Consider the following 20,002-nt stretch of genomic DNA (forward strand, 5'->3'; position numbering starts at 1 on the left):
AGTCTCCTGACCTCAATATCATTGAGCCACTCTGGGGAGATCTCAAAACGTGCCGTCCATGGAAGACAGCCCAATAATTTACAGGAACTGGAGGCTTGCTGCCAGGAAGAATGGGCAGCTTTACCATCTGAGAAGATAAAGAGCCTCATCCACAAATACCACAAAAGACTTCAAGCTGTCATTGATGTTAAAGGGGACTGTATTAAGAACTGGGGTGTGTAAACTTTTGATCAGGGTCATTTGGGTAGTTTCTGTTGTCATTATGATTTAAAAAGAGTAAACACAGCTGATTGATAATAAATGGCTTCAGCCAAACACTAACCATGAGTGAAAGAAAGGTTTTTGTTTTATCATTTACATTCTTGGAAAAATGGCCAATAAATCATAAATTCTGTCAGGGTGTGTAAACTTATGAGCACAACTATATATACTGTGAGTTCTAACATTTTTTTTAAAACTGCCCACTAGATGGCGCTTTTTCCTTTCTATATACACACTTCAAAATTGTTTCCCCTGATTATTGGGGCTTTTTAGGCACTTTGTGTTTTGGCCATACAAGAAAAGATTTGTTAATAAAATCATATATTTTGTTTCAAAGGTTGTGTGTATTGTAAAGTGACTTAGTGATGAAAGAATAAAAAAATAAATAAATAATTCCAATAGTGTATAAATACTCCATATAATCAAACAATCAAGTATTAGAGCCCATTCACACTAGGGCGACTTATGAGGCGACTTGTGTTGCCCCAGGTCGCTTGACATAACAAAAGCAATGTTAATCAATCAGTGCCGTCTTAATTGGCACTACTGAAGTCGCTCCGACTTCAGAAAAGGGTCCTGTACTACTTTGAGGCGACCTGTGATCCGACTTGTCCCATATCTTAATTGAAGCGACTTGTGATCCGACTTTCCATAAAAATGGTCCTGAACAAGAAAAAAAAATGGATTTTTGTAAGATCTTACCGTAAAATCCTTTTCTCTTAAGCTCATTGACAGACGTAGTACCCGCCCCTCTATCATTGAGTTGGGTTGGGTTAATTTCTCTGTACTGCTTTAAACAGAACTGATTCCCTGTAGCAGAGAGAGGGAGGATATACCCTCAGGGACTGCCCCTAAGGTGGAGCCAGAACGTTTTGTCTTTCTGCCTAGTCCTACTCCTGCGGAGACAACATAACCCAGCTCTTGAGAATCAAGAAGACTACGTCTGTCAATGAGCTTAAGAGAAAAGGATTTTACGGTAAGATCTTACAAAAATCCATTTTTCTCTATCGCTCATTGACAGACGTAGTCTTCTTGATTCTCAAGAGCTGGGACATCCAGAAGCAGTGCCACAAATGAGGGGTGGGATTGACAGAAATCAAAATCCAATCTAGAAGGCCCAACCGGAGCCAACCAGAAGTATCAAAGGACTCATCGAGTAAACAGATGAGACCTACCCCACAAATCCTCGAGGTAGACCAACAGTCTCCTCAAACAGTGGCCTGCAGGAACCTTGCGGCCAGAAGAGGCATCTGACGATGCCATCACATGAACCTTATACAATATTGTAAAGGTATGAACCGACGACTAAACAGTCGCCTTGAAAACCTGAACCACTGACGCCTGATGGCGGAAGGTCCAGGAAACTCTAAGCGCCCGAGTAGAATGCGCCTTAAAAGGGAACGGGGGATCCCGACCCTTAGATAAAATAAGCCTATACCACCGTCTGTCTGATCCATCTAAAGATGGTCGCAGCAGAACAGGCAACCCCTTAGGGCCATCCGTGATCACAAACAGTGAATCCGTCTTACAAATTGAATCCGTAGTATTCAAATATATCCTGATCGCCCGAACTGCACCCAAGGAATGCAACGCAATTCTCGAGGATGATTGGGCTAAGGACATAGGAAGGACAATACACTGTCCTCATTCAATGAAACTTTGAAACCACCTTAGGAAGGAAGGATGGATTCGGATGAAGAACAACCTTATCCCTATGAACCACCAGATCTGGGGAACAACAGGATAATGCAGCCAGTTCTGACACCCTGCGTGCAGAAGTGATAGCCACCAAGAAGACCACCTTCTGGGATAAAGTAAGCAAGGGAATCTCCCTGATATTTTCAAAGGGAGGTGTCTGAAGAACCGACAGCACCAAATTAAGATCCCAGGATGGTAACGGCGCGTGCACTGGCAGAGCCAGGTGTCGCACCCCCTGGATGAAATTCCGCACCAAGGAATGAGTAGACAAAGGCTTCTGAAAGAAGATAGCAAATGCTGAAACCAGACCCTTGATAACACTCAAGGCCAGCTTCTGCTCAACTCCCTGTTGCAGAAAAGCCAATATTCGGACTACCGAATAAAGATGTAGATGGAACCCAAGGGATTCACATCACACAATATAAGACTTCCATGTACGATGATAAATCTTTCTGGAAGTCGCTTTCCTTGCTTTAACTAGAGTAGGAATAACTGAAGCTGACAATCCCTTGTCCTTCAGCACCTGGGTCTCAATGACCAGGCCGTTTAAAACCAGCGATCGTAAAGCAGGATGGAAGATCGGTCCCTGAGACAGTAGATCCTCCCTGAGAGGAAGTCTCCACGGGACGTCCGCCCCCAGTCTGACCAAGTCGGCGTATCAAGCTCGACGAGGCCAGTCCGGAGCTGCCAGGATTACTGGAATTCCTTCCTCCTCTATCCTGCGAAGAAGTCTTGGCAGTAACCCAAGAGGAGGGAAGGCATACATTAGCTGGTATTGCCCCCACGGGGTGACCAGTGCGTCTGCGGTCTCTGCTAGAGGATCGCGGGAGCGAGCCACTAATCTCTGTACTTTTCTGTTGAATCGTGATGCCAACAGATCCACATCCGGGTGCCCCAACGTAGGCACAACTGGTGGAAAACTTCTGGATGGAGGGACCATTCCCCCTGATCCGGAGTCTGACGGCTGAGATAATCTGCCTGCCAATTTTCCACCCCCGGAATGAACACCGCAGAGATAGCTGGAACAAATCGTTCCGCCCAGCGAAGAATGCCACTTCTTTGGCCGCTCGGACACTCTTGGTGCCCCCTGGTGATTGACATAAGCCACGGCCGTGGCGTTGTCCAACTGGATCCGAACCGGGCTGCCCTGGAGCTGCTCGGTCCAGTGAATCAGACAAAGTCTGATCGCTCTCAGTTCCAATACATTTAATCGGCAACCTGGATTCTTCCGGGGCCCAAAGTCCCTGGACAGATAACTGACCGAGAATTCCTCCCCATCCGGATAGACTGGCATCCGTGGTCACTATCGTCCAATATATTGGCAGAAATGACTTTCCCTGGCTGAGCATCGGAGACCGAAGCCACCAGACCAGAGACTCTCTGGTCTGTTTGCTCAATCGGATCTGATTGTCCAGGGATTCCGGATTCCGATTCCATCTGAGAAGAATCTCTTGCTGAAGAATTCGGGTATGGGACTGGGCAAATGGGACTGCTTCGAAGGAAGCCACCATCAACCCCAGAACCCTCATGCAAGTCCGAAGGGAAGACCAGCTGTTGGATAGTAACAACTGGACTGCTGATTGAATCTTCCGGAGTTTCCCTACCGGAAGGAAAACTCTTGACCTGACTGTGTCTAGAATTAGACCCAGATATTCGAGCCTCTGGGTGGGAACCAGAAATGACTTTTGCTGGTTCACCAGCCACCCGAATTCCTGTAAAGAAATTATAGTAATTTCTATGTTTTGTAGCAGGGTCTGAGGAGACTCTGCATGAAGCAGGAGATCGTCTAGGTAACCTAGAATCGATATGCCTCTTTGGCGCAGTAGTGCCAACATTGGGGCCAACACCTTCGTGAAGACCCGAGGAGCCGTGGCGAGACCGAAAGGTAACGCCACAAACTGATAGTGGTTCTCTTCTACGGAAAAGCGTAGAAACCGCTGATGTCCTGCGAACATGGGAATGTGAAGATATGCGTCCTTGATGTCTATGGACGCTAGGACATCCCCTGGATGCAGGAAGGCTGCTACTGTGCGAATGGATTCCATCTTGAATTTCCTTATGTCGAGAAAGGAATTGAGTGCCCTTAAGTCCAGAATTGGACGCACTTTGCCCTCTTTCCTGGGTATTGTAAATAGGTTTGAATAAAACCCTTGAAAACGTTCTGTCCAAGGAACGTGGACTACCACTCCTTGTTGTAGTAAATCCGTGACTGCTCTCCGCAGATCTTCTAAACGATCCGGGGATAGTCGGATATTGGAAGGGAAGAATCGTGCCGGTGGGAGAGATCGAAACTCGATCTTGTACCCTGACCTTATGACTTCGCAAACCCACTTGTCCGGGATTCTGGAAAGCCATGGATCCGGGAACCGGCGAAGACGTCCCCCCACCCCAATTATGGGTGGGGGCGCACCTTCAGGCTTTGGACGATTTATCTTCAGGTCTGGAGGGGGCGGGCTTTTGCTTGCCCGACCAACGTCCCCTGAAGCCTCCTGAAGGAGCTTTGGAGGACTTAATTTTTTCACCCGCGGGACGAAAAAACTTTTTTGTGAGCAGAAAAAGAAGGCCCTCGTCTTTGACAAGTTCCTTTACCCTTAGCATTTTGAGGTAAAAAGGTGCTCTTTCCACCCGTGAGATCCTTAATGATCTCATCTAAGTTGGCTCCAAATAGACGCTCTCCTAAAAAGGGGATATTAGCCAATGCTTTTTTGGAACCTTGGTCGGCTAACCAACCTTTTAGCCACAGTGTACGCCTGAGAACCACCACTGAGACAGATGCTCGCGCCAATAATGAAGTGGCGTCTAACGCCGCATCACACACAAACTGTAACCCCTGTATCATTTGTTCCAACAAATCTGATACCGCCTGAGGGACCTCTTCTAAGTCCCGGCGCAACCACTTGGTCCATACAGTTACAGCCTGCGAAACCAGACCAATAGCAATTATTGGTCTGAAAGCTGATCCAATCAAGGTAAACATGGTGCGAGACATAGCTTCTATCTTGCGATCCACTGGATCTTTAAAAGACGGAGCGTCTTCTAGAGGAATAACCGTGGCTTTATTCAATCTAGCAATTGGTGAATCCACCACAGGTGGTTCTGTCCATTTCTTAATGAGGGTTTCCTCAAACGGATAACGCCTGTTAATGCGTTTAGAAATAGTAGAAGTGCGTTTTGGCAGACTCCATTCTTCTTTGATTGGATTGCCAAAACATTTGGGCAATGGAAAAACCTTCGCCACTTTGATGCGTTTTTTAGTCCCAAAAGGGATTTCAGTTTCAGCTATTTCTGACGGAATACCCTGTAATGTTAAGGTTTCTTGAACAGATACAATGAGTGCGTTTACCAACGCTTCCTCTTTGGCTATGGCTGATGCCGAAACAACTGTCTGAAGAGACAGTACACGAGACACCAATCCCAGATGAAGTACCTGCAACTGCAGAAATAGGCTCAGAGTCTGAATCCGAGGTTTCAGATAATAAGGGGTTAGGCGGGGGTCCCTTACTTGTCCCTGACAAGCCACTTCCACCCGGGACACAAAAGTTTCCATAATAGCTGACAATGATTCAATCGTCAGTGGGGTGCTGGAGGATCCTGCAGACCCCTCGAGGGGATCCGGTGGAGATACATGAGTGGCAGGGTCCATGTTAATTCAGGACACCTTTGCAGGAAAAACACAAAAAAAAACCTTTTTTTTTTTTTTTTTTTTTTTTCAATTTTTTTTTTTTTTTTTTATGTGTCTCCCCCTAGCGCAATAGCGCCCCTCAGAGTACCTGCTTCTCGATCCCACAGAGAGAGAGAGGGACCCCCAAGGCTCACCAACCGATGCAGTGAAGTTTCCAACCAACTGCAGTCAGCGTCTGTCTTTTACAGACTGGAAGGAGCTGTTGCTTTTTCCCGGGTAGAAGGACGTGACTCCGCCCCCTGTGTACGCCTTCCGGCGTTCCCAGCTCTCCACGAGGTAGCTGGGCTCATGAAACATGGCCGCCCCCATACAGGAGACATTAGACTCCAAAAACATGGCGGCCGGCGTGACCTGAGGACAGGCATGCACCTGGTCTACGGCAAAATGGCGGCGGACCGCCGAAATCGTTTTTCCCAGCACATCCACCTGCATCTCTGCTGAGTGGCGATTTATTGATCTACAGGAGATACACTACAAATAAGGTAGGATTATACCTCCTATGTCTGCTGTAATGCTACAGTCTGCTGGGTAGAGTGTTAGCTCTCAAACCAAGTCCACTTCCCACAAACACATACTGTATTTACAAGGGGGACTTTAGTGTCAGATATATACTGACCATGTATGGAGGGGCCCATAATTCATACTGCCTCATAACGAGGAAAGAAAAAAAGGGAACGTTTACTCACCATACCGAACCGACAGGCACCCTCTCTTCACAATACCCTCTCCACCGGGGTGGGGGGTTGTGGACCACTCCGGAAGCCTCGACTTCCTGGCGTCCAAGCGAGACTTTTAACTCGCAAGGTCAGTCCCTCCACTGGGACTCCGTCGCGGCCGACCCAGCGCGGAGCTCTGGTCTGCACGCGCTCGTAGGCAGAAACCGGGGTGACCACTGGATCTCAACATCCAGCCCGTCGCCCGGCCCCGCATACTTACTTGAATGTGTCGCGGCCGACCAAGCGCAATGCCATGGTCTGCGCGCGCTCGTAGGCCGGCTGGGGTGACCACAAGTGTCGCCCAGTCCGGCATTTTTGCTTGAAGATCTCACAGGAAAAACACTGGAGAAACTACCTAAAAAATGTCTTTTTCTAAAGAAAAAAGTCTTGCCAGGACCAAAAGATCCCAGCAAGGAACTTAGGTCCTTACTCCTGACTAGACAGAAAAAAACTGATTCCCTGTAGCAGAGAGAGGGAGGATATACCCTCAGGGACTGCCCCTAAGGTGGAGCCAGAACGTTTTGTCTTTCTGCCTAGTCCTACTCCTGCGGAGACAACATAACCCAGCTCTTGAGAATCAAGAAGACTACGTCTGTCAATGAGCGATAGAGAAAAGAGCATTTTTCTTAGAATTTTTATTAAAACATGAATATGTCTTCTGTCCACCTGGCCGTTTTTCTTGCAGGCATTTATTGGGCATTTTTGGAGGCAGGCATGACTTTTTTGGGTTAGTATTTGGGGGGTCTAAAAAGTGTCCCTGTGGAGTTTCAGCTCTGTAGCATGTCCAGAACCCCAAAAAAATTATCATTTTTCTTATAATTTTTATTAGAACATGAATACGGCTTCTCTCCACCTGGCTTTTTTTCTTGCAGGCATTTTTTGAGGCAGGCATGACTTTTTTTGGATTTAGTGTCTGGGGGGGGGGGTCAAAAAAAGTGTCCATGTGAAGTTTCAGCTCTGTAGCATGTCCAGAACCCACACTGAACCCACTGAACCCACACTGCTGTATTAATAATTATAAGAAAAATGCTTTTTTTTTTTCTGGTTCTGGACATGCTATAGAGATGAAACTTCACAGGGACACTTTTTTGGCACCCCAGACACTAAATCCAAAAAAGTCATGCCTGCCTCCAGAGACGCCAAAAAAATGCCCGATAAATGCCAGCAATAAAAAATGCAAGGTGTAGAGAAGCCGCCACACTGCTGTATTAATAATTATAAGAAAAATGTTTTTTTCTGGTTCTGGACATGCTACAGAGCTGAAACTTCACAGGGATACTTTTTAGACCCCCCCAGACACTAATCCAAAAAAAGTCATGGCTGCCTCCAAAAATGCCCAATAAATGCCTGCAAGAAAAACACCCAGGTGGAGAGAAGCCATATTCATGTGCTCATAAAAAATTATAAGAAAAATGCTTTTTTTTCTGGTTCTGGACATGCTACAGAGATGAAACTTCACAGGGTCACTTTTTAGACCCCCCAGACACTAAAGACATGCCTGCCTCCAAAGACGACCAAAAAATGCCCGATAAATGCCAGCAAAAAAAAAAGAAAATGGAAATTAGGTCACAACACATCATATTCTGATTGGCCAAATACAAAGTCCTACAAAGTCGTCTCGCGTTAAGTCGCACCGAAATCGCGCTAAAAGTTGCGCTAGAAGTCGCCCCTTATGAGGCGACTTTAGTGGTCGCGGCAGTGCGAACCGGCTCTTAGTGTTGTTAAATGTGTAAAATCAAAATAAACATGTATTATACATAAAATATATACAAATATATAAATCTGTCCCAATAACAAAAGGTGCTTATGGTGATAAATGATATAATAATATTGGTGATAAACTCAAAAAGTGCTCTGTGCTTAATTAAGTGTCTTCTTCTAAAACTGTATATCACTCAATGACAATAGTGATATGAATGTCTCTATACATCACACTATGCAATCAATAGTGATCAGATGCTTGCATGCATCTTAAAGTGCTCAAGTGTCCCAAATAGTGGCAATTAATCTTCCTCTTCTGTGTTTAAACAAAATATTCTTCCACCTATACACTCAGTGCATACGGGTGCTCTTCGGTGCTCGTGACCCTTAGGTGTGCTAAATGCTCACCTCCATGTCTCAAAAAGTATGCCTTTGAGATCTATCAGGGGGTACCCTGCCTTCTCCTCTCCTCCTCTGGATATAGATGTTAAATACAGGGGATAGTGGTGGCTGATAGTATAATCCTTCTTAATGAGAACCCCTGAAGAAGTGACGTGTGGTCGTGACGTAACGCGTAGGGCAGAGCACCGGAAGTGACGTAGCGGAGAACGGGAAGAATCAGTCCCGCATCGGAGAAAGCGCATTTGTTAGCAGTTTTATGTGAGTGGAAACAATTTACTTTATTAAATAAGTTTGACAATACTTCACTATATTGGCCCCTTTATTTATGATAGTACAATCCTTCTTAATGAGGGCCCGCTTATGAGGTCTCTGGTGATGCCTCGGATCTCAGAAATAAAGGGGCCAATATAGTGAAGTATTGTCAAACTTATTTAATAAAGCAAACAAATTGTTTCCACTCACATAAAACCGCTAACAAATGCGCTTTCTCCGATGCGGGACTGATTCTTCCCAATCTCCGCTACGTCACTTCCGGTGCTCTGCCCTACGCGTTACGTCATGACCACACCTCACTTCTTCAGGGGTTCTCATTAAGAAGGATTATACTATCAGCCACCACTATCCCCTGTATTTAACATCTATATCCAGAGGAGGAGAGGAGAAGGCAGTGTACCCTCTGATAGATCTCAAAGGCATACTTTTTGAGACATGGAGGTGAGCATTTAGCACACCTAAGGGTCACGAGCACCGAAGAGCACCCGTATGCACTGAGTGTATAGGTGGAAGAATATTTCTTTTAAACACAGAAGAGGAAGATTAATTGCCACTATTTGGGACACTTGAGCACTTTAAGATGCATGCAAGCATCTGATCACTATTGATTGCATAGTGTGATGTATAGAGACATTCATATCACTATTGTCATTGAGTGATATACAGTTTTAGAAGAAGACACTAATTAAGCACAGAGCACTTTTTGAGTTTATCACCAATATTATTATATCATTTATCACCATAAGCACCTTTTGTTATTGGGACAGATTTATATATTTGTATACATTTTATGTATAATACATGTTTATTTTGATTTTACACATTTAACAACACTAATGCTTTATTTGTTTGATTATATGGAATATTTATACACTATTTGAATGATTTTTTTTTTTATTCTTTCATCACTTAGTCACTTTACAATATACACAACCTTTGAAGTGCGGTACTCCCCCCCCCCCCCCCCCGCTCCCCAGTTTTGTGTATCTTACTGTGTGGTTAACAGCAACAGTACCTGCGGCATTGAGGGTATATATTGTTCATTCACCCTACAGGACAGCGCGAGAATTACACCCCATTTCATATATTTTATTTATACATGTTAACCACTTAAGCCCCGGAAGATTTTCCCCCCTTCCTGACCAGGGGGTTTTTCTGCGATTTTTTACTGCGTGACTTTAATGGACAATTGCGCGGTCGTGCAACGCTGTACCTAAACGAATTTGACGTCCTTTTTTCCCACAAACAGAGCTTTCTTTTGGTGGTATTTGATCACCTGTGCGATTTTTACTTTTTGCGCTATAAACAAAAAAAGAGCGTCAATTTTGCAAAAATAACAATATTTTTCACATTTTTTTATATGAAATTCCCAAAAAAAAAAAAATGTAAAAATCAAAATTTTTTAACATTTTCGGCCAATTTGTTTAATGCTACATATGTTTGGTATAAAAAAAATAAAAAAAAAAAAAAGCGTATTTTGATTGGTTTGCGCAAAAGTTATTGCGTTTACTAAGGGAAAGATTTTTGTCATTTTTGTTGTTTTTTTTTTTTACGCGTAATGGCGGCGATCTGCGATTTTTTTTGCGGTACTGCGACATTGCGGCGGACAGATCGGACCCTTGACTGACATTTTTGGGGTTACCAGTGACATTACTGCAGTAATCAGTGCTATACATATGCACTGTTACTGCAAAATGACACTGGCAGGGAAGGGGTTAACTTTATTGGGGAAGGAGGGGTTAAGTGTGTCCCTAGGGGCGTGCTTTTAACGGTGATTGGACATGGCTACTGGTGTAGGAACAGTGATCAACGGTCCTACATAGTAGAACCATATGATCACCATTCTTACACAGGGGAGAATGACAGGCGGCTTGTTTACATTAGCCACCTGCCTTTCTCCCTTCACGGCAAATGATCGTGAGTGACCGGCGGACATCGGGTCCGCCGGTCACACACACGGACTTGCTAGGGAACGAGCTGGGGTGGGAGCGCGCCTCCGCGGGCGCGCACTTGTCCGCTATTGGCTCACAAGCAAGTGACAGGCTAGTGACATATATATATATATATATACACACGTCACTTAGCCTGGCCGGGGCTGACCGCCGCACGACTATATACGGCAACCAGTTAACAGCAACAGTACCTGCGGCATTGAGGGTATACATTGTTCATTCACCCTACAGGACAGCGTGAGAATTACACCCCATTTTATATATTTTGTTTATACATGTAAAAAATATTTGTTGTTACATATACAAAAAAAAAAAAAAAATCTCACAGGTGATCAAATACCACCAAAAGAAGTAACAGTGCATATTTTTAGCACTGATTACTGTAGTAATGTCACTGGTCCCCCCCAAAAAACGTCAAAAGAGTCAGTAATCTCTGATCTGTCTGCCACAATGTCGCAGTTCCACTAAAAATCGCTGCCATTACTAGTGAAAAAATGAATAAAAATGACATAAATATTTCCCCTAGTTTGTAGACGTGATAACTTTTGCGCAAACCAATCAATATACGCTTATAGGGATTTTTTTATGTAGCAGAATACATATTGGCCCAAATTGATTTTTATTTTTTTTTTTTTTTTTTTTATTGGGAATGTTTTATAGCAGAAAGTATGAAATATTTATTTTTTTTTCAGAATTGTTGCTATTTTTTTCTATATATGAATTGTTATGTGCATTATAGAAATGTTCTGTTTAGGGACGTGCTTCATACAGTAAAATGGGGGAAAAAAGGATTGTGTAGTGTAGGGATGGGGGCGCACCGGTTTTGATCACAATCCATTCTTCTAATCTGTTGTTGGGATCTGATCTTGGGACTTCTGCCCCCTTCATACAGACTGTCTACCCCACTAGAGGCCGGCTGCTCCTTACCATTTCAGCTCCGTGTTTAGACAGCACTGCTTGCAGCTCCTTAGAAGTGCACATAGGAGGAACAGGGAATGTCTTCTGCATCACTATAGGGCCAACATCGAACCTAAAGAGGAACAAATACATAGAAATCCCATCAAACAGAATTCCACCCAATAAAACATACAATGGGTCTAATTTATGAAAACTGGAGAGAACACGGAGCGGCTCTGAAAATACAAATCAGAGTTCTCGCCTGCGGTTTCTATTACCAATGGCTGTATGTCCTTTGATCTAGCCATCATTACTGAGGCTGGCCATACATTAACCACTTAAGCCCTGGAAGAGTTTACCCCCTTACTGACCAGGGGGTATTTTGCGATTCGGCACTGCGTGACTTTAACAGACAATTGTGCAGTCGTGCGACGCTGTACCTAAACGAAATTGATGTCCTTTTTTTTCCCACAAACAGAGCTTTCTTTTGGTGGTATTTGATCACCTGTGCGATTTTTTGATCATGCGCTATAGACAAAAAAAGAGCGACAATTTTGCAAAAATAACAACATTTTTCACATTTTTTTATATGAAATTCCCCCCAAAAAATGTAAAAATCAAAATTTTTTGACATTTTCGGCCAATTTGCTTTATGCTACCTATGTTTGGTAAAAAAAAAAAAAAAAAAAAAAAAAAAAAAAAAAAAAATCGCAAAAAGCGGATTTTGATTGGTTTGCGCAAAAGTTATTGTGTTTAATAAGGGAAAGGTTTTTGTCATTTTTGTTGTTTTTTTTTTTTTAATGTGTAATGGTGGCGATCTGCGATTTTTTTTGCGGGACTGCGACATTGCGGCGGACAGATCGGACCCTTGACTGACATTTTTGACACTTTTGGGGTTACCAGTGACATTTCTACAGTAATCAGTGCTATATATATGCACTGTTACTGTAAAATGACACTGGAAGTGAAGGGGTTAACTTTTTTGAGAGGGAGGGGTTAAGTGAGTCCCTAGGGGCGTGTTTCTAACTGTGATTGGCTGTGGCTTGAGGCGTAGGAACAATGATCAACGGTCCTACATAGTAGAACCGTATGATCACTATTCCTACACAGGGGAGAATGACAGAATGCCTTTCTCCCGCTGTCACGGACGATCGTGAGTGCCCAGCCGGGCACACACGCAGGGGGGTTCCGTGACCGAGCGGGAGCGCGCCTCTGGCAGCGCGCGCTCGCTCGCTCCCCAGAGCCTCACAGGCTAGTGATGTACCGGTACGTCTCTTTGCCTGTGAGGGGCCGACCGCCGCAGTATATGTACTTGCAGCGTTCGGCAAGTGGTTATACAATTTTCTTTAGATTTACCTTTATGTAGTACAAAGGCCGGCCTAACTGGATAAAATTGAAAGTGTTGTTTAGTTTTGACCTCATATTATATGGTTTTTGGTAACTCTAATAGAAAATTGAACATGTATGGCCAGCCTTAGCCCAACCCCCCATGGTAGACTGAGTGCAGTAAGAATGTGTGGTGTATGAGTTATGTCAGAGAGATTATCTCTAATGGTAAGAATTAACCCCTTTCACACAGGCTTTCCAATCAGGTCCCTGTCAATATTTCAGGCGGACCGGATCGGATGCTCCATGCACCTCTATGGAGCGGCGGATGTTAGCGGTGACATGTCCTCTGACACTCGCTGCTATCCGATCCGATCCTGTCCCTGAAATCCAGACGGAAACCCTATTTTCCATCCGTCTGGAGCAGTGGTCCTCAACTCCGGTCCTCAGAGCACACTAACAGGCCAGATTTTAAGTATTACCTTGGGGAGATGCAGACTAGAATACTGCAATCACTGAGCAGCAAATGATATTACCTGTGATGTATTTCTGTTATCTTGCAAATCTGGCCTGTTAGTGGGCCCTGTAGGCCAGGGTTGAGGACCACTGATCTGGAGGATCGACATTGACATTGCGGCAGACAGATCGGACCCCTAATGCCCCATACACACGTGCAGATTATCTGCAGACTTTTGTCTGCAGACTTACCAAAACCATATAATATGAGGTCAAACCTGAACACTTTCAATTTGTATGCAATCCGGCAGGCCCTTGCACTACATAGAAAAGGTAAGTCTGCAGACAAAAGTCTGCAGATAATCTGCACGTGTGTATGGGGCATTACTGACATTTTTTGACACTTTTGGGGGGACCAGTGACATTACTACAGTAATCAGTGCTAAAAATATGCACGGTTACTGTACTAATAACACTGGCAGGGAAGGGGTTAACTCAGGGGTGATCCAAGTTAAGTGTGAGCCTAGAGGGTGTTTTCTAACTGTACGGGGGAGGGACTTGTCAAAATGTACACAGAGAACCTGTGATCCTATATAGAAGGATCACAGGCGCTCTGTGATCATTTCAGAGAGACAACGGTCTGCTGTGTTTACTGCAGCTGACCGTTCTCTCTCAGCAGGGAGAGATTGCGGGCGCCCTGCGGCAATCACGGCTGCCACCCCCCGTGGATCGGCATCCCTGCTGCCTAGTGGGTCGTGCGTGCTCAGGAGCACTCCCGTGTTCTGACACACCCATACATTGGTTTGCGCAGCCGAGCCAGCCTGCCGCAGTATCTGTGCGGTGGGCGGTCGGCAAGTGGTTAATACACACATCATACTTACCTGCTCTGTGTAATAGTTTTCCACAGACCAGTCCTGATCTCCCACTTCCTGCATCCCTCGCAAGTGCTTCTGGCCCCTCCCCCTTGTCAAGTGCCCCCGGGAGAAGGCTGCTTGCTCTGGGGACACTCGTGCGTGCTCACTCCTGAGCTGCCTCTGCGTGTATGGGACACACAGAGCATGGTTCAATCCCACTCTCTCTTCACTGGCTGTGACTGACAGCAGTGGAAGCCAATGAGAGTCCCAGGAAAGCCTCAGCTCTCATGCCAAGTATTAGGTGGTGCGTGGTGTACGGCGGTTCGCGGAAGCGATCCTGGGGGCGCATGTGCCCACTTGCCAGCGGGTGAAGCCAATCTACGGGCCGGCAGGCCGCAATTGCTGCCAGGCACCCGCGATCGATCCCCGTGAAGGGAAAACGGCGGTCTGCTGTTGTAAACTCAGCAGACCGTTGTTCTCTCTGTAATGAACACAGAGCTCTTGTGTTCCTCCTATTTAGGATCACACGTCTCTGTGTTGATTTCACAAGCCCATCCCCCCACAGTTAGAAAACACCTCCTAGGCTCACGTTTAATCCTTCGATCGCCCCTGAGTTAACCCCTTCCCTGCCAGTGTCATTATTACAGTAGCAGTGCATATTTATAGCACTGATTACTGTAGTAATGTCACTGGTACCCCCAAAAGTGTAAAAAATGTCAGTTAGGGGTCCGATCTGTCAGCCACAATGTCGCAGTCCCGCAAAAAATAGCAGATCGCCGCCATTACTAGTAAAAAAAAAAAAAAAAAAAAGACAAATCTTTCCCCTAGTTAGTAGACGCAATAACTTTTGCGCAAACCAATCAAAATAAGCTTATTGGGATCTTTTTTTACCAAAAATATGTAGCAGAATTCAAATTGGCCTAAAATGATGAAAAATTTTGATTTTTTATTTTATTTTTTTTGGAGAATGTTATATAGCAGAATGTAAAAAATATTTTTTTTTCTTTCAGAATTGTCGCTCTTTTTTTGTTTATATCGCAAAAAAAAAAAAAAAAAAAAAAAAGTCGCACAGGTGATCAAATACCATCAAAAGAAAGGGGGGGGGGGGAAGGACATCAATTTTATTTAGGTACAGCGTCGCAATTTTCAGTTAAAATAACGCAGTGCCGAATCGCAAAAAATGGCCTGGTCTTTAACCACTTTACCACCGGAGGATTTTGCTGTCTTACGTCTGGGCCACTTTTTGCGATTCGGCACTGTGCGACTTTAACTGACAATTGCGCAGTCATGCAACGCTGTACCCAAACTAATTTTACGTCCTTTTTGCAATATTAATAAAAAAATGCGACAATTTTTAAAAAATAACAATATTTTTCTACTTTGACAGTTAAAAAATATCCAATATATTAAATTTTTGTCAAATATTTAGGCTAAAATGTATTTAGCTACATGTCTTTGACAAAAAAAATTCTCAATGAGCGTTTTTTTAACCGCTTTAAGACCGGAAGATTTTACCCCATTCCTGACCAGGCCATATTTTGCGATTCGGCACTGCGTTACTTTAACGGACAATTGCGCGGTCTTGCGACGCTGTACCCAAATTAAATTGACGTCCTTTTTTTCCCACAAACAGAGCTTTCTTTTGGTGGTATTTGATCACCTGTGCGATTTTTACTTTTCGCGCTATAAACAAAAAAGTGCAAAAAATTTGAAAAAATAACAATATTTTTCACATTTTTTTATATGAAATTCTCCCCAAAAAAAATGTAAAAATCAAAAATTTTTATCATTTTTGGCCAATTTGTTTTCTGCTACATATTTTTGGTAAAAAAAAAAAAAAAAAAAAAAAAAAAAAATCGCAATAAGCGTATTTTGATTGGTTTGTGCAAAAGTTATTGCGTTTAGTAACTAAGGGAAAGATTTTTGTCATTTTTTTTTTTTTTTTTTAACGAGTAATGGCGGCGATTTGCGAATTTTTTGTGTGGGACTGCGACATTGCGGCGGACAGACCGGACCCCTGACTGACATTTTTGACACTTTTGGGGCTACCAGTGACATTACTACAGTAATCAGTGCTATAAATATGCACTGTTACTGTAAAAATGACACTGGCAGGGAAGGGGTTAATTTTATTGGAGAGGGAGGGGTTAATTTTATTGGAGAGGGAGGGGTAATGTATGCCTGGTGCTTACTGATGTGTGTGGGGGGAGGGGATTGTGTGACACTGGGACAGATCGCAGGTTGAGCTATGCTGAACCCTGCAATCTGTCACTGTCTGTCACTGGCGCTTTTCCACTGCATAGAACCGTACCGGTTCGGCGCGCTTTTGTGCTTTTCCACTGCTGGTACCGCATGGTATAGTGTCGGTACGGTACGGTATAGGTTTGCTTTTCCACTGCATGGAACCGAACGGTACGGCTCTGAAAAAACAGTACCTACTCGATTGTGGTTCCAACAGGTACCATACCCGGTACCATATCCCACAATCCTTTGCATGCAGTCACTACTAGCCACTGATTGGTCAGAGAATCCCACCCACCCCGTTGTTATCCCAACCACTTAACTTTAGTACTACTTTAGTGGAAAAGCAAACCATACCGTACCGTACCGAACCGTTCCGACACTATACCATGCGGTACAGCAGTGGAAAAGCAAACCGGGCCAAGTAGAGCCGAGCCGGTACTTGCAGTGGAAAAGTGCCATTAGGAGATCCGCCCGCTTTGTTTACTCAAGCAGGCGGATCTCCACACTCGATTCCTCGACGATAGGGGAAGAGCGGCGGTGATCACCGCCTCTCCTCCCCTGGCCCCACTCCCGATGTGACTGAATACAGCGTGCGCGCGCCGCCCACAAGGGGAGGAGTCCAGCGATGTAGGTCTACGTCGCTGGACGATAACGAACCGCTTTGCCGCAGTAGCAGCTCAGTGAGCGGAGGGTAAAGTGGTTAAGGGGGGAAATCTTCCGGTCCAGAAGTGGTTAAAGGAGAAACATTCCTTCTACACAGAGATGAATATTGCCGTACCTCTTTGGTCTGATCTGCATGATTGTGACTCCAGTTTTCTCATCCCCGTTAAGCACGGTGTGGATTATAGGAGCCGGTCCTCTCCACCGGGGAAGGAGACTCGGGTGAACGTTTAAGATCCCACTGTATAAAAAAACAGAAAGGTCAGCACAGCCTCAGACACACGGGGTACCCGAATCAAACACTGGATTTTACCTACTAAGGGAACTTTAAAATGAGGTCCTCACTGAGGAGTCGTCCAAACGAAGCCACCACTCCCACATGGAACTCCTCACACTGCCCCGTGTCAGGCCACTGGTGTATGGGGAGCCCCTGGTCATCGGCGTAATTTGTCACCGGAAATCCTTTCGGCAATAAAGACGGCAGAGAAACCACCTCCAGTCTTCCAACGAGAGCCTCTCCTGTCCTACTGCTTTGTCAATAGAAGAGAATAGAAGGTGAAAATTAGACTCAATATACACTATAATGTCAAAAGTATTGGGACGCCGGCCTTTACATTCACATGAACTTTAATGGCATCCCAGTCTTAGTCCGTAGGGTTCAATATTGAGTCGGCCCACCCTTTGCAGCTATAACAGCTTCAACTCTTCTGGGAAGGCTGTCCACAAGGTTTAGGAGTGTGTCTATGGGAATGTTTGACCGTTCTTCCAGAAGCGCATTTGTGAGGTCAGGCACTGATGTTGGTAGAGAAGGCCTGGCTCGCAGTCTCCACTCTAATTCATCCCAAAGATGTTCTATGGGGTTGAGGTCAGGAGGTCAAGTTCCTCCACCCCAAACTCGCTCATCCATGTCTTTATGGACCTTGCTTTGTGCACTGGTCCAAATCATTTGGTGGAGGGGGGGATTATGGTGTGGGATTGGGCTTGGCCTCTTGGTTCCAGTGAAGGGAACTCTTAAGGCGTCAGCATACCAAGACATTTTGGATAATTTCATGCTCCCAACTTTGTGGGAGGAGTTTGGGGATGGTCCCTTCCTGTTCCAACATGACTGCACACCAGCACAAAGCAAGGCCCATAAAGACACGGATGAGTGAGTTCCCTTCACTGGAACTAAGGGACCCCTGAAAAACAACCCCACACTATAACCCCCCCTCCACCAAATGATTTGGACCAGTGGGCAAAGCAAAATCCATAAAGACATGGATGAGCGAGTTTGGGGTGGAGGAACTTGACTGGCCTGCACAGAGTCCTGACCTCAACCCGATAGGACACCTTTGGGATGAATTAGAGTGCGAGCGAGGCCTTCTCATCCAACATCAGTGCCTGACCTCACGAATGCGCTTCTGGAAGAACGGTCAAACATTCCCATAGACACACTCCTAAACCTTGTGAACAGCCTTCCCAGTAGAGTTGAAGCTGTTATAGCTGCAAAGGGTGGGCCAAACCAATATTGAACCCTACGGACTAAGATTGGGATGCCATTACAGTTCATGTGTGTGTAAAGGCATGGGGTATGAATACTTTTGGTAATATAGAGTGTATATATATATATATATATTTATTTTTTAATTATAGTTATCTCAGTCACCTGTATCTATGGAGGATCTTCAGAGACTCCAATGCAAAGTCATCCGTCCCGAAGAAGACGACGTTCCAAGGAGGGCCAGATCTGTGTGTGCAACCGCCATCGGCTGATAATGTCTGTCCCCCAGAGTGAAGGGATCTGTGATTGGCTGATAATGTCTGTCCCCCAGAGTGAAGGGATCTGTGATTGGCTGATAATGTCTGTCCCCCAGAATGAAAGGATCTGTGATTGGCTGATAATGTCTGTCCCCCAGAATGAAGGGATCTGTGATTGGCTGATAATGTCTGTCCCCCAGAATGAATTGATCTGTGTTCAGCTGATAATGTCTTCCCACTTCTATCACACAGACCTGTCCCTGATCTGTATACAGGGTGTCCATGGAGGACAGGGCCCCCCAGTCCTCTCTCAGGGCCCCCCTTGTCTCTGTAGATTTTGGGATAAATGCATTCTTTATATGTCCCCCTCCAGGACATATCCTGGTGACAGCCATGACACCCTGTCCCCTCCACAATGTCCTCCCCCTCCCTCTCGCCTGTCACATAGGAGGCTCCCCACACCCGGGAGGGCCACACGGCCTTGGTCCGGCACAGCCCCCTCCAGTATGGGATATACAGGCCCATAGTACTTCATTAACACCCCCACAGGAGGCCACACCGGCTTCATCTACTTCCGCAACCTTCACCGCCGTGCTGTTCTGTGGGCGCCGCCATCTTTGAAACTGGTGCGCTCCCCAAAACGTTCCGCCGGAAACAAAGAGAGAGAGGGAAGGTTCCTAGCGGGGCACTGGAGCAGCTAATGCTGGGAGCCCTGCTCATAGAAATGTCTGTTTTCTGTGTCATCTACTGACAAGAAGACATCAACAATGAAAGAATTACTGTATTTATTTTTCACTGGTGTTGGTATACAAATGTAGTTTTAAGCACTGGACCTCCTGGAAGATTTACCCAGGCCATTTTTTGTGATTCGGCACTCCGTTATTTTAACGGACAATTGCGCGGTCATGCGACGCTGTACCCAAATAAAATTAACATCTTTTTTTTCCCACAAACAGAGCTTTCTTTTGGTTGTATTTGATCACCTGTGCGATTTTTATTTTTTGCGCTATAAACAAAAAAAGAGCCACAATTTGGAAAAAAATATATATATTTTTTATTTTCTGCTATATAATATTCCCAATAAATAAAAAATTAAAAATCAAATTTTTTTCATCCTTTTAGGCCAATTTGTATTCTGCTACA

General features: G+C 44.9%; 1 protein-coding gene across 1 annotated transcript in view; it reads right to left on the minus strand.

Moving 5' to 3' along the window:
* MTFMT (mitochondrial methionyl-tRNA formyltransferase) overlaps window positions 1-19,496 on the minus strand; it is a gene marked incomplete at its 3' end in the record, with an annotated part of 54,158 nt that extends 34,662 nt beyond the window's left edge. Inside the window, exons 1-4 of the mRNA XM_082255268.1 lie at window positions 18,768-19,496; window positions 17,440-17,652; window positions 17,241-17,363; window positions 11,613-11,715 (exon numbers count right to left, since the gene is read on the minus strand). Coding sequence (XP_082111394.1) covers window positions 11,613-11,715; window positions 17,241-17,363; window positions 17,440-17,652; window positions 18,768-19,384 — 1,056 coding nt within the window. The 5' untranslated portion in view covers window positions 19,385-19,496. The remainder of the gene's footprint in view (window positions 1-11,612; window positions 11,716-17,240; window positions 17,364-17,439; window positions 17,653-18,767) is intronic.
* Window positions 19,497-20,002: the final 506 nt, after the last annotated feature.

The sequence above is a fragment of the Pelophylax lessonae genome (assembly GCF_965119305.1).
Source record: "Pelophylax lessonae genome assembly, chromosome: 4".
Lineage (NCBI taxonomy): Eukaryota > Metazoa > Chordata > Amphibia > Anura > Ranidae > Pelophylax > Pelophylax lessonae.